We start from the raw sequence: 15,630 nt of genomic DNA, 5'->3' as shown, positions 1-15,630 counted from the left end.
TGTTTAGTTGTATAATGAAAGCACAGTTTGTATAGCCACCCATGCGTGTTCACTTCTGGCTCCTTGGCTATGAATTTGGTAACTATAGCAGGCTATTTGACGTCTTTAGAACACTAAACATATCGGAGGTGTCAATTGTTGAGTTACTCCAGTCTAGACTTTTTGACGTTAATCTTTGCTGTTGTCTATCCAAAGTAAAAAGACTGTTTCGAAGTTAACTGATGGTCAAATCAACCAAAACTCCGATATTGTTTGTACCTCCAATGGTCTGTGTGAAAAAATTGTTTGCACCTCCAGTGGTCTGTGACATAAGCTTGTGTGAAAGAATTGCATTATAAACTTTAGGCCATATTACAAGCCATGTATGTTTAGGCTACGTGTTAGGCTAATTTTGTCTCTTCCTTACTGTAGACTACTGTTTGATTTTTCTCTCCCCTACTGTAGGTGCTTGATTGTACATATGTGGCAAGGAATCTGATGAAACCCATGAATACTTTTACTTGCTCAGAGAGGGAGAGGGAGAGAGAAGCATGATTTTAGTCATAATCGAGCAGCCCCAGACCTGTTGAATGTATCACAACAAAGCCTGCCCCCTGGTGTAAAATGATACTCGGTTCCACGTTTGCGCTGCCCTCGAGCCAATGATGAATCAATCCTCAAGATGGCGACCAGTTCTGAACGCACACCTCCGCCTTTTCCTGAATCAGAGGACATGGATTTAGATACAGAAATGAGAGACGAGGAGAGCAACGAAAACGAATGTGTTGTGGCAAGTGTGAGTAACTTCAGAAATTTCGTTCCTCAGAAACTTTATTGTGAGGCGACACAATAGCTCAAATATCTCAGCCTTGGCTACTTGCGAGATAGGAAGTGATTGGTAGCCTAAAAACTGCCCGGCAGGCCAGTCCACTAACTCCTACGCCTATGAAACGAATGTTGTTTTTTTGTGCCACAACAACGATTTATGGCCACATCGCAACATTTATTGTCAAGTCCACAGTTGACAATTATTTAAAATACTTTGAGACCAACAGAAAATATCACTATTGGCCTGAGAAGAAAGTTGAGTAAACAAACAAACTTTTCCAGTGATAATGGAAACTAACAAGCCACCAATACAAAAGTTGCTAGTTGTTTAGGTTGTTTTCAGAGTTGTTTTCAGAGCCGATAAATGCGCACATCTTAGTCTAATGGTGTACGGAACAGTTGCCAAATGTTTAATGACTTCCTTTGACAATGACAAAAATAAATAAATAAATAATAAATGTGCCAAGATTAGGCTGGATACTCTCTGTTCTATCAGCTTGGATTTTATGATTATGTGTTGGCTGTGCGGTTTAGTCCCGCACTTACAGAAGCAAATTAATTAAAAGACTTAGGCTAATGTCCCAGTCCAAGACTGAAAAAAAGCTTCAATGGAAATATAAGTATTCACACACACAGGAGGTATTTTGCAAACTAGACTAGAAGTCCAAAGTATTACACTAGAAGTCCATAGTAGGCTATTTAGTCCATGGGCCAGATGAGATGTCGGTACCACTCAAGGTGGCAAAGGTTGCTAATAGTTTTTGAAAAGATGTCTGTAGTTAACATTTTTGTATGATAACCCTTCTGGAGTCACAGCTAAATTAGTGTTATCAACGGTTACCCTCCCCTGTTGAAAAAAACACATTTTTGACGCAGGTGCCTATCTTACTATTGGCCTTTGTTAAAGACATATAGCATATTTGATTTTATTATGTTACCATTTTAAAGCAACACCAAAGAGTTTTTTGTACCTTAAAATATTGTTTCCAAAATCGTTTCATCAATCGTGGTTCATCAACTCGTAACAGGGTGAACGGCACTTCTCTTTCTGCATTCTCTTTGCGACACTCTATCGGCTATAGAGCTGCACAGTCCCGCCCACAGCCAAAATGTGGTTAGGTGCCGGATGTAAGATTCCCATTAATTTGTCCCATTGACGTTTGGAAAAATCCGTATCTAAAGAGTTTTACAGCATGTCTTAGGCTAACCAGCTACGGCATAACTCATAAGCATACAACATATAATTTCGAATGAAAAAACGAAGAGAAAATCCAAAAAAAGTCAAAGGTACAAGACTGTGTACATATTTTCATTTCTGAACGAAGGAACTACTCATCCCATAAACCACCGCGCCTCACTGAATTTAATATAGCTGCACAGTCCCGCCCACAGCCGATGCCGGATGTAAAAATTCAATGCAATTTCTCCATTGACAATTGCGGTATAAGCCATAAAAACATAACCGCACGTGGTAGACTTAAAACCAGCTACGGATGTACTAAGCGATTGTATATGCTCCTATAGACACCAAGAGTTCATGGAGCACTAACATTGTTTTGAGATAAATGCCTTTTATTCGTGATCTCTTTGCTAAGTACTTAATTACCCACAATCCTGAACAATCCCACAGTGATGCCTCTGATTGGTGGAGGGGTTGAGACCAGACCAGGGTCAAACCAGAAACCAAATCTGATCAGGCCAATGAGGGGCTATCAGAATCACTTTGTGCCCGCCTTCGGGGGGAAAGCATACAGCAAGGCTTTCAGCCATTCGTGTGCCAGAGCATCCACTCCCAGCAGAGCATCGCCCTCGGTCAGGGAAAACCACTTCAAACAGTGTATCGACATGAGTTTTCCCGAAGCACTGCCATACCCCCTCCACCACCTGTGGGTGAAGACGCCACTCCCAGTGTGATAGGGTAGCCTGGTCCTACAAACTCTCGTACATATTTCATAATGTACAGAGAGTCTGGCCACTTTCCATTGCCAAGCGTTAACTTCCTTGAATGTGGGTACTTTGTTGAAGTTTAAAACTATTGGATCTGCCCAGAGCCACTCTGCCATAACCAATCGCTAACGTTTGGTCATAACGTCATGCTCAAACTAGTGCACAACCTCAACGTCATCATTCTCAGCTACTCCCTCCTACTCCCTACCGTAGACTCAAATGACTTACTGAAGGGAAATGAAAATTGAGCGGAAGTACATAGGAGGGCGGAGCCAGGCTAGTGATTGGGGGCCCCTCGTGAGCATATCTGCCACCTTGTTCTGTTCTCCCAGGACTTGAACTGTGTGGACTGAGAGGAGATGACACCTCGCCCATAACAGCAACCTTTTTGTCAGACCGCATAGCTGTGGGGAGCGAATGTCACCTTGGCGATTGATATAGGCTACCGTCGCCGTATTGTCTGACCTCACCAATACATCACGCCCTGCGATTAGCTGGGGAAAATGCTTGAGCGCTACATGCACCGTTAAGTTCCAGCGCATTTATGTGAGGCCGCTGCAGCTGCTCGCTCCATGTCATGGACCAGAAACCACTGAAATGACATCACTGCCGCAAGGAAAGGAAACACAACCTTCTCACTTTTGAAAATGTTATCAATTTTAGTACACTAAGATTATTTTTTAAATGTCTAAATAATCACGTGTCAAGACTGTTTTCTGCATCAGGCGTCAGAGCTCTCACAGAGTGATCACACGAGCCTCCACCTGTGGTGATTGTCTGGTCCCTAGATGCAAGATTTCTTTCTGCCAGTCTGCTCTCTCTGTAAAGGACTCAAACAATGGCTAAAGTCTAAACAACAGTGCTCACATGAATAGTCCTTAACTGGTTGATTGCTTGCTCAGATTGCCTCAGCTCTGTATCCTATTTATGTTCCTTACATTGAAAATTGCTTGTATTTCTTTGATTTCTTTTTGCCTTTGATTTGTTGTTTTTTTTTTTTCTATATTTGTCTGGTTCTTCCTCTTTCCTTTCTTGATATTTTAATTGTTCTATTTTTTCAAAAGCCACCTATGGACAAGTGTTGTGAATTAGCACCTGTGCTAAAACACTCAAACAATGCATCCGGTTTGTCCAATGTAATTGCTATGTCCATATGAAATAAACATTATTATTAATAATAATAATAATAATAATAATAATAATAATGTCCCTCGGACTGCTCGCCCCTCGCACACCGCTCCCCAACCAAGGAGGGAGGCATCCGTTCTCACTACATGCCTGCGAGCTACCCTCCCCAATGGAGAGGTTCTCGGGGGCACACCAATAGGCGAGAGCCCACCCACTCGAACACGTTTGTTCCTTCCCTGATAGGGTGTGCATAGAACGCTGCAAACCATGCTTGGAGATCTCGCATGTGCAAAAGGCTAAGGGGAACTGCATGAGAGGCCGCTGCCAGCAGCAGCAACTGTTGATGCAGCTTCGGAGGCCTGCCTGACGCATTGGAGATAAACCATCATGCTCTCTGAATTGAGTTCCAGCCCCAGATAAAGGATCGTCTGCGTGGGCGTGAACTGGCTCTTGGCCCAGTTCACCTGGGGCCTCATTACAGAAACCTCCTAACCCTAATCTTATCTCAGTTTAGGATGGCGTTTAGGATTTTTGGTATTACAGAAGCATGTTTCCTAACTGCATTTAGGAAAAAGGCCTATCTTAACTTAAGATAGGAATTTGGCCATTACAGAATCATCCAAACTCAAGAATGTCCTAACTTAGGAATCCTAACTTAGGATGGCGCATACCCTGTCCTAAATTCAAAATAACTGCCAAAACTGACTGCAACAGTCTTGTTGTTGAGTTCTGGAAACCTAAATGCCGTAGATGGTCCAGCATCTTGGCTGCATGCAGCTCCAGGAGGGTCCTGGAGCCTGCCAGCAGACCCCAGTCATGGAGGTAATTTAATATGCGAATACCCCGTCTCCTGAGAGGGGCTAACGCTTCCTGAACAAATTGGTGAGAGTGCGGGGTGATAGCACTAGCCCGAAGCATAAGACAGAGAACTCCCAAACTCTGCCCTCGAACGCAAAGCGCATATACTTCCTATGCCGAGAGTGAATCGGAACATGGAAATATGCATCCTTTAGGTCTATTGTGGCCATCCAATCCCCCTGCTGCACGCTCTACAATGCACTGCAGCGTCAGCATTTTGAACACAATTTGTAATGAATATGCGTTCAGAGGCCGGAGGTTCAGGATGGGCCGAAGACTGCCATCTTTTTTGGGGACCAAAAAATACTGCACAAGGAAGGGCCCCTAGCACATTCAGCGGGGGGCTCGCCTTCCTCCCAAGACGGCCACAACCATCAACTGGCCTGGGGCTGACCAGCAGGACCAAGGCGAAACGCAGAGCACTCCCTTCTCCTCTTCCAGCCACGCATCGGCTGCCCGCCCTGCTGCGGGAAACTTTTCCTCTGGGGCTGACCGGCCGATCTTGGCTGCTGCTGCGGGTGCTGCCTGCACCTCTGTCTCTGCTGATGTACCGGCATCGGAGCTAGTGGAGGGAGTGGGACGGGAGATCGCTTCCTGCCGGGGCCCTGTGCAGGGCAGAGAAAGGCTTGAAGCCCTGGACGGGTGATCGCGCTGAATAGGGTTTCCCCCAAGAGCGCATCGTTCCCTACACTCTCCTCCAGGTTCTGCTCCAGCGAGCTGCCCTCAGAGGCCACAAGGGACACCTGGTCATCATTGTGAGACCCCAGAGAGCTGCCTGGATAGGCCGCAGCAAAATCTCCAGCGGGGGTCTCAGCAGCCAGCCCGACCGGCAAATTCGCCTCCCCCTGCTCGACCAGCAGCCGCTCAGGAAGCACGAACGCCTCCCCGAGAGAGGCGGGCTGGGAGGGGGGGCGTTGGCTTCCATCTCCTCAAGCAAGCGAGCCCAGAAGAGGACAGCCTTCAGCCCCAGCCTCTCGCAGCAGAATTGTGGGACCGCCAACTCTGTCCGGGCATGAGATATACCCAGACAGCTTATGCAAATGGGTTGTGCGTCCAGGGCGGGGATGAACTCCCCACACCCTTGGACACACCGCTTCATTTAGGTGGCCTAGGACATACTTGCTTTTTTGTGATTTTTTTCATAGAAAATGTTTATTCTTCCGTCTTCCGTCAGTTGTTTCAGATCCTATTCTTCCGTTCTCAGACCAGTGGTAATAGACATCGCTAAAGAATGAATAATAGAACCAATAGAAACTTAACAGGACCTATTAGAAGACCTCAGTGGTGATCACGTGATCGAGGAGTGTATTCTCATTAATTAACGCTGAGTAGTTTGACTGATAGAGAACCATTCATTTTCATGTGAAGCACCAGGGTCAGTGTTTGTGGCCCTGCCCTGAGGCTTTTTAGGTTTCAGGTTTGACCCTGGTCTGGTCTCAACCCCTCATGGTCAAGAAGTTATGTTGAAGCACCAGTTTTGGCCTCACACAAACAAGCATACATTTGTCACTCTCTGAAGCTCAGGCAACAGATGCAGATCAGAAGTGGTCAGACAGTACTGACAGGACCAGCAATAGCAAAATAAACTACAAAATCACAAAGCCCAGAAGATGGTTGAGTATAAATTAAAGTCCAATAGCACAGGAAACCTCAGAGGTTGGCAAAACTACCTTTCTTCGAAAAAACGCCATGTCTGATATAAAGCTGAAAATCACCACCACAGAATGAGATAATATATGGGTAAATAATACATTTTCTGAATCCTTAGTCATGCCAGTATGGCAGTGTTTGCATTTTGTATCTCTAATGCTCCCTGATGCCACAGGATTAAAAGAAAAAATATGACTTAGGCGGAAATGGCAGAAAAATGTGTATTATTAAAAGTTTGAAGAGCTCCAGGGTCTGCTGTATTTGTCCAAAGTGTTCACAAAAGGATTTGAATGAAAGCTTAGATTGTCCTCTTTAACATGATACCAAACATAATGAAATCAAATATGCAAATTTCTTTAACAAAGGCCAATAGCAAGATAGGCACCTGCATCACAAATGTGTTTTTTGGGGGAGGGTAACTTTAACCCTTCTGGAGTCACAGCTAAATTAGTGTGGTTATCATACAAAAATGTTAACTACAGACATGTATCTTTTCAAAAATTATAAGCAACCTTTGCCACCTTGAGTGGTACCGACATCTCATCTGGCCCATTGACTAATTACACAAATATGATCTTCTATGGTCAAAACCAGTCAATTATTGTGTCAGTAAAGAGTAGTTCAATAAATAGGCTACACAATTAGCCTACTTTGGCCTAACTTTGATTCTACATGTTGACCAAGGTTGCCACACTAGACCTTAAAGGAACACGCCAACATATTGGGAAATATGCTTATTCGCCGTCTCCCCAAAAGTTAGATGATGCATACCCTTCTCATCTCTGTGCGTGCAGTTCAGTTACCATAGACAGTAAAAGAAATGGACGAACATACTCCATTGTTTTCAAAGGGAGGGCATTGACACAAATTGAACGTTTTTTCAGTTGGTCCCCCCAGTACTGCGCAGACTCACACTTAACTTTGTGAAGTTAGGCATCGAACTGAATCTTGTAACTCATCTCAGCTCGCTACTTCCTTCCCCTCCCTCCCGTGCTGCTCCCGTGCAATTGAAACTCCTAAACGCGCATCTCGTCTGTGATTTGCTGGAACAGTTTGTTATGTTTTTATGGGCTAGGTTTGCCCAGGTTATCTTTGTTGCCGTTTTTGGAGCCTGGGCTGTCCACAGAGATCGCATGTTTTTAAGGTGTATTCAGGGCACAGACAGCTAGCGGATGGTTAGGTGATGTTTGCAGTTAGTGACATAAAATGTTTCTAGCCTAAAAAACGTGAGGCATCGGTAGGGTTGGGTATCGTTTGGGTTTTATCCGATACCGGTGCTAAATCGATACTTTTAAAACGGTGCCGGTGCCGAAACGGTGCCTGTACCGGTACTTTGTTTTTAAAATGTTTTAAATTAAAATGGTCTAAAGCATGAATTGCTTTTTTTTTTTTATTGACAAATTTGAACATGAAATTGAACTGTTAGCCTATATTCAATTTACTATCAATATCTCATTGCTCCTACGAATAATTAAATGTTAAAACAGCTTGCCATGCATGCACACACAATGGTAGGCTAAAGCTCTGCTTTCTAGTTTATCCAGTGTAGGCGGTTTGCCATAAGGTATGTTAAAACCGCTTTCCATAAAACTGCCAGGTCATGGACAACGGCATTTGCAAGCAAGCTAATCTAACAGGGATTCTACTTTCCAGTTAATTCAGTGTGTTCCCAGATGCTTCAAGAAATTGCATGTCTTAACCCATAACACGCAATAGTTTTGAACATGTTAGGCTACATGTCGGTGTTGAAGTGTTTAGATTCCCAGCGCTAGCCTAGGCATTTTAACAGCAACTATGGCTATGAGTTTAATTAGCGATAACGTACAGAGATGGTTTCTTAGCCTCTTTGACAGCTCAGTGACATCAGGTATGTAACCTACATATTTATGTTTTTGCCAGCTAAATTTTAACATGATCTTCAAATTCATTGTGATACTATATGGGCCTCATGCACATAAAAGATTAATATCATGCCATTATGTTGTTTAGAACACACCGTGAAATACAGTTTTCACCTTACAACTTTGCTGATAACATTTCAAATAAATGCCAGTTAGCGCATTAGCAAGGATATTTTGTAACATATAGGCTACTGTTGATGTTGTTTCATAGCCTTTTGCTTATGTGTAGTTAGGCCCGCTGCTAGATTTTGACAGGAGCTCGCGATATCGCTTTAAAGTAAGCTACTTGGGCTCACGCAAGCTGTCAAACACTGTCCACTCGCCTATGTGGTGCACCCCTCTGGTTTATACAGTGTTTATGTTAGCTAACTGTATATGGATGTGTTGCTATCAGAGCAAGACATTAGAGATGGCGCATGACATGCAGTGATGCCTCGTATAAAAAATAAAAAAAAAACGCTATTTATTAAGCACCGAAATGAGGCACCGAAATCCACGTTGTTATTCGATGCAGTTACTACCGTTTGCGTCGGCACCGGTGCCATATTAGAACATTGTTTCGGTGCCCAACCCTAGGCATTGGTTAGTAACCTGTAGACTGAATAGACGCCAATATCATGTTTACTTATTATGACTGCCTAATGCGGCCTGATGCACAGCCAAGTATTCTGATAGGGTCATGGAAGCTTGTACTTATTTATAAAAAAAATGACAAAGTATATTATATAAATGTTTTTCTATAAGTATGCATTTTGTAGATATTATGACGTTGATGTATAAGTGTTTTGTAAATCTATGTAATTATGGCTTAAGCCTATCACTCTGATGGGTCATGTGACCTTTTGTACTTGTTTAAATAAATATGGCGACAGTCAGTCTGATATTCAAGTCTGATGAAGAACGTAAGCTCGAAACGTTAAACACTGGTGAAAGTCATTAAAAATTCCTGATGGGAGCAAGTGTCCGGACATTCCACCCTTTTTTCCATTTGATAGCCTAGCACTTTTTTCCAGCACCTGCCTTGGATATGCGCACCAACAAACAACTTTACATACTACCAGAGGTTCACTTGTTCATGTGTATGTTAAGTGTTTCAATGGCCCGTGGATAGAAGCTGTTTGTTCTGGTTTTTATGCTCCTTCTGGAGGACAGCAGGGTGAGCAAGTGGTGTGAGGGGTGGAGGTGGTCTGTAATAATCCTTTTTGTCCTAGAAAGACATCGGGAGCTGGCAATGTCATCCAGGGAGGGCTGGGGGCAAATTATTGTTTTTTCGGCTGACCTGACCACCCTCTGCAGCTTTTTCTTATCGCCCGCTGAGCAGCCAGCATACCACATGGTGATTGGGTGCGCCATCATGCTCTCAATGGTGGCACAGTAGAATGATACCAGCAGCCTCACCAGCAGCCTCTCCTCTAGGTTGCTTCTTCTGAGGACTCTCAGGAAGTGCATGCTGCTGGGCCTTCCTTACCAGTGTGGTGGTGTTTCCTACCCAGGGGAGGTCCACAGATAAAACAAATCCCCAGGAAGTTTCTTGCAAACCACTCAGGTAGCTGCTGCACCTCATCCCTGTAGGCTGACTCATCGCCCCCAGTTATGAGGCCCACCAAGGTGGTGTCATCTGCATACTTGATTATTATGTTGGTGGGATGGGTGGGAGTACAGTCATGGGTGTAGATGGTATACAGGAGTGGGCTAAGCACACAACCTTGTGCGGAGCCGGTGCTGAGCATGTTTGAGAAGGAGCTGTGGGTGCCGATCTTGATGGTCTGTGGGCGGCTTTGTTAAGAAGTCTTTAATCCAGGCATACAGTAGGTGGCAGAGGGAAAGTGTTCCAAGGCCTCTCCTCTAAATGGTTACCGGTTAGAATGTTATAGAGAAGAACGATTAATAACGTTGCTTTAAAAATGACATTGCCTTTACAAATTGATTTATGGCCGGTGGCACAATACTATAAGCTATATACTAATAAACTATAAGCTTTGCCTAACAGCCTTAAAGCTTAAATCAAAGCACATTAGATATCAAGGCTAACTGTTAAAAACACTGTGCCTGAATTCAGACGTGGGCCGAGATTTGAAAGTAGGCAATTAGCCTACATAATATTAGATCTTCAAAAATGCCTGATAGCCTAACTTCAGGCACAGAAAATGTCCTTGCTTTAAGCCCTGTAATAGCCTAACCCAGTGTAGATTATCATTAGAATACACACAGGGCAGCCGTGGCCCACTGGTTAGCACTCTGGACTTGTAACCGGAGGGTTGCCGGTTCGAGCCCCGACCAGTGGGCTGCGGCTGAAGTGCCCTTGAGCAAGGCACCTAACCCCTCACTGCTCCCCGAGCGCCGCCGTAGCAGGCAGCTCACTGCGCCGGGATTAGTGTGTGCTTCACCTCACTGTGTGTTCACTGTGTGCTGTTTGTGTTTCACTAATTCACCGATTGGGTTAAATGCAGAGACCAAATTTCCCTCATGGGATCAAAAAAGTATATATACTTATACTTATACACAGTGGGTCTGTTTGAAACGGAAGACAGCTGCCTACTGCCTCCCTCCCTACATAGAGAGCTGTCTTACATGACTTTGGATTAAATGCATCTTTTAAAAATGAATCTTTTCTAGAATCTTTGGTTAACACTACGCAGACCTCTCAAGTCTCACGCATTGAGCGTGAGACACACGCATTTCAATGACTTCACACGCTCACACGCCACACATGGCATTTCTCACTCCGAGAAATTATTAACTTGCCGCACAGAAATTCTAAGGGCTATATTTGACAAACGTGTCACACAACGTTGTTGTCTGTGCGCTCATTCAGCTCAGAGAGCTGCTGTTCAGTTACTAACCTATCGGCCAATCAGAAAGTAGGATTTCTCAACCAATCAGGAAATAGTTTTGTTTTGATGTGGGTCCGCAACGTTGAGACTGCTGGTCCGCGGAGTCGTGGAGTGAAATTAGGCCGTGCATGTGTGAATTACATTAAAACTCATGCCAGTATTTCGTTTTGTTAGTTTTTCTTATCTTCAACTGTCTATTGTACAGTGGAGTTTTGTTATATGTTTATACTTATATTTACCATTTCTGCTGTAAGTGCATGTTGTGTGTGATGTCTGTATGCTACTGAGACCTTGAATTTCTATGCAAGTATCTATCTATCTATCTATCTATCTATCAAACCAATTTGCCTGTGCTCTCAAAAACTGCTGCGCAGTTGATCAAGATACCGCGGACCGACAAAAAAAAGAAAACAAACGTTTCTGCTATCGATGTCATTAAACATGGAGCCATACAATAAAGTGGTGGTATGAGCGTTCATTCAATGCAGGCGTCTGCGCGAGAGAAACTGAAACTAATCGATAACGTTGGTATCAAAGCTCCGCTTCAACCTGTTGAATGCCATTTAATTGTTTAACAACACTTAATAGAACAACGTTGATTTTTGGAACTTCCATAGAAACAGAGCAGAGACTGTATAATACACTGTATAGCACTGAGTATTGTATAGTCAAATTTGAATATAACGTGGCCAAAAGCTATTGTAGCCTTCTTTCTATCTGTAAAGATCAACAGATCAGTGATTTACGCCTATCTGCTCGCCAAAAAAGCTGGTATTGTGTTTCCTGAATCCTTACATTCAGGCATTCAAATTAAACTTCATTAAAAAACATGTATTTTTTTTTCTCCATTTCCTACCAATGTATGATGCTTGCATGAGGGAAACATCCCAAAACAATAGCACCCATATAATTGTTGCTGTTTTGAGAAGTATTTATTTTCTTATGCAAGCATCATGCAACCATGCAAAAGCAATGAAACTAATTATATCGTACATTAGTAAAGCAGTCCTCTGATGTGCATGTTACAAAACATTTAAGTGAAAGTGCATGTATAACAATATAGGCATAATAATGATTGTGATAATGATAATTTGATTTGGAGGGAGTGGGGTTGGGTACGTGTAGATTAAGCCTATGACCCCAAAGTCTGCCATGACTGGGCCTCAGGTCAAAAAAGTTTGAGAAAGGCTGGTCTACATAACCTGCATCAGATTGAGGTTTGCAGTGATGCACCTGAAGGCATGGGTTGAGGACCCAGTCAGTTACGTCACAATATGCACATTTGTTTAAATTCATATCTACGTAATCACCATGACCAAAATTGTACTTTTTTTTTACTTTGAATCTTGAAAAAAAAAATGTTGACCTACCTACCGACCCATTTTTTAAAAAAAATGTTGGCTGTTACTGCAAACAAGAATATTTTTAAGGATGGCCTCATGACTGTGAAAATGGCTGACATTGAACCACAGTGCTTTAAATGGGAGCCCCCAGTATCAGTCATCAAGGCATCAAAATCTGCCACAAACACTTACAACACACAACATCACTCATAAACACACACACACACACACACACACACACACGGACAGAACCACCACTGTTCAAGAGACCATTTTGGGGCTAAATGTGCTTTTTCTCATTTGGTTGTTTTCTGTTTGTTTAGAGCAGAATGAGCCACTGCTGTTCAAAGGGCCCATTTGGGTGAAATTATTATTATAATTTATGTTATTATTATTTATTATTATTTACTATAGGGTTCTAGAATAAATAAAACAAAATAATCGAATTTGTGCTCTCTCATGAAGCTGGGTCGATGGGACATGGGGAGGGTGGGTCTGTTGATCGTGGGGAGGGGGCGTGGCGCCACGAGTAGTTCCATAGGTTGTAAAAAACTAAAAATGGTCATTTGTTGAATTTGCAGCATTAGGAGGTGATATAAATGAAATCAAAAGTTATTTCAATCGAAAACATTTAAACAGGCCAAGTTACATGTTAACATAGGACCCCTTCAATAATATCACCTTCACAATTCTTGCATCCATTGAACTTGTGAGTTCTTAGAGAGTTTCTGCTTTAATGTCTTTTCAGAATAGCCTCCCAGAGCTGCCAGAATGTCAGAATAGCCTCCCAGAGCTGCTGCTAGGATGTGAACTGCCTCCCACCCTCACAGATCTTTTGCCTGTTCTCAATAGGGTTGAGGTCAGGGGAAGGTGGGGGCCACACCATGAGTTTCTCATTTTATGCCCATAGCAGCCAATGACCCAGAGGTATTCTTTGCAGCATGAGATGGTGCATTGTCATGCATAAAGATGATTTTGCTACGGAAGGCGTGGTTCTTCTTTTTGTACCATGGAAGAAAGTGGTCAGTCAGAAACTCTACATACTTTGTCGAGGTCATTTTCACACCGTCAGGGACCCTAAAGGGGCCAACCAGCTCTCCCCATGATTCCGGCCCAAAACATGACTCCGCCATCTCCTTGCTGACGTCTCAGCCTTGTTGGGACATGGTGGCCATTCACCAACCATCCATTACTCCATTCATCTGGACCATCTAGGGTTTCACGGCACTCATCCGTAAACAAAACTGTTATTTTAAATTAGTCTTCATGTATTCCTGAGCCCACTGCAACCGTTTCTGCTTGTGAGCATTGTTTAGGGGTGGCCGAATGGTAGGTTTATGCACACTTGCAAACTTCTTTAGGATCCTACACCTTGAGGTTTGCAGGACTCCAGAGGCACCAGCGGCTTCAAATACCTGTTTGCTGCTTTGCAATGGCATTTTAGCAGCTGCTCTCTTAATCCTATGAATTTGTCTGGCAGAAACCTTCCTTATTATGCCTTCGTCTGCACAAACCCGCCTGTGCTCTGAATCAGCGACAAATTTCTTCATAGTAGGATGATCACACATAACTTTTTGGGAAATATCCAATGTTTTCATACCTTGTCCAAAGTAGTGTACAATTTCACACTTTTCAGCAGCAGAGAGATCCTTTTTCTTTTTCATATTGCTTGAACCCTGTGGCATGCTTAATAATGTGGAACATCCTTCTTAAGTAGTTTTCCTTTGATTGGGCTCACCTGGCAAACTAATTATCACAGGTGTCTAAGATTGATTTCAATGATCCAAAGAGCCCTGACACACAATACCATCCATGAGTTTAATAAAAAATAAATGTTTATGACACTTAAAAAATCCAATTTGCATAATAATAAACACTGTGTATGGTGCTATCAACTGCATGATAGGCCTATAGATATTTTCCTAGTGTCTCTGGTAGCCTATGTTATTTCACACATCAGTAATTTAGGATACATACCGGTACTTGGAAAAGGCAGATATATAGTGTTGGATATGAAAATCCTTTTTTATCAACTAGTAGGTCTACCCTATTATACAGGGGAGACACTGATTCATAAAATCTGGCTAAATCTACTCTCATCCGGTAACGGGTCTGGGGTAGGGCTGCAGCTATCGATTCTTCTTGGAATCGAATATTCTAGCGATTATTTCATCGAGTAATCAGATAAAAAAATAATTTTGCGTTATTAAGTGCAATTTATTAATATGCACAACAAATGTCATGCTGTAAACTAGCCCTAGTTACTTAAGTAAATTAGTAAGTTAATTTATCAGTTATGATAAGATAAGTTAACTTAGTAAGTTAATATATCTGTTTTATGTAGATTTGTGCATCTGCAACATTTATCAATACTACCAAATAACCTCCTTTGCAAAAAATAACTGCAGTTTTTACAGTGCAATACAGTGCAGTACTTTAGTATTTTCATGTCCGAAATACTGCATTTCTGCAGTAAAGTACAGTAGGCTACTATGCCGTACAATGCAGTTTCCAGTGTCCAGTTTTCAGTGTCCAAAATGCTGTATTTCCTGCATGAGAACAGCAAATATTTCCTCAAAAACGGCAAAACTGTTTTAGATAGATAGATAGATACTTTATTGATCCCCAAGGGGGAAATTCAGGGAGTCTCAGTAGCATACAGACATCACACACCACATGGACTTACAGCAGAAATGGTAAATATAAGTATAAACTAAAACTAAATACTAAATATACTATATAAATTAAATGTAAAAAAATCCAGTGTGCTTCAGGGTGATCAAGCATGAGACGCTTGTGACAGGGCCTGTAGTTCTGTGTGCATGGTGAGGTGCTCAAGAGAGTGAGTGTCATGGTGAAGGTGCAAAAGTAGTCCAACAGTAGTCCTGTAGTTCTGTGTGTATGGTAATGTGCTCAAGAGAGTGAGTGTCATGGTGAAGGTGCAAAAAGTAGTCCAACAGTAGTCCTTCAGTTATGTGTGCATGGTAAGGTGCTCAGTTTTCATACTCAGAAAACTACAGTTTTGACACTTGAAGTAATAAAAAACATTGGATGAAGCCAGGTTCAAAATTACTTTTTCATTGTGTTAACATATTAGATGAAAAGTCTTTTACACAGGGAATTTTGGATATCTCTTTTAGTTATTATGTAAGTCAGGAAATA

The 15,630-nt window shown here is 42.5% G+C and overlaps 1 protein-coding gene across 3 annotated transcripts in view; it reads left to right on the top strand.

The window, feature by feature from the left end:
• The first annotated feature begins 607 nt into the window (after positions 1–607).
• The window catches only part of snx1a (sorting nexin 1a), a 63,331-nt gene continuing 48,308 nt past the window's right edge, over positions 608–15,630 (top strand). The window contains exon 1 of one of the 3 annotated variants that reach the window (XM_042108751.1): positions 608–775. In XM_042108751.1, coding sequence (XP_041964685.1) covers positions 662–775 — 114 coding nt within the window. In that variant the 5' untranslated portion in view covers positions 608–661. The remainder of the gene's footprint in view (positions 776–15,630) is intronic. The other 2 variants (XM_042108750.1, XM_042108752.1) reach the window with 2 other exon arrangements.

Source organism: Alosa sapidissima, chromosome 11 (genome assembly GCF_018492685.1).
Source record: "Alosa sapidissima isolate fAloSap1 chromosome 11, fAloSap1.pri, whole genome shotgun sequence".
In the NCBI taxonomy this organism is placed as follows: Eukaryota; Metazoa; Chordata; class Actinopteri; order Clupeiformes; family Clupeidae; genus Alosa; species Alosa sapidissima.
The sequence above is the reverse complement of the archived record's forward strand: the minus strand, read 5'-3'. Positions and strand labels throughout refer to the sequence as shown.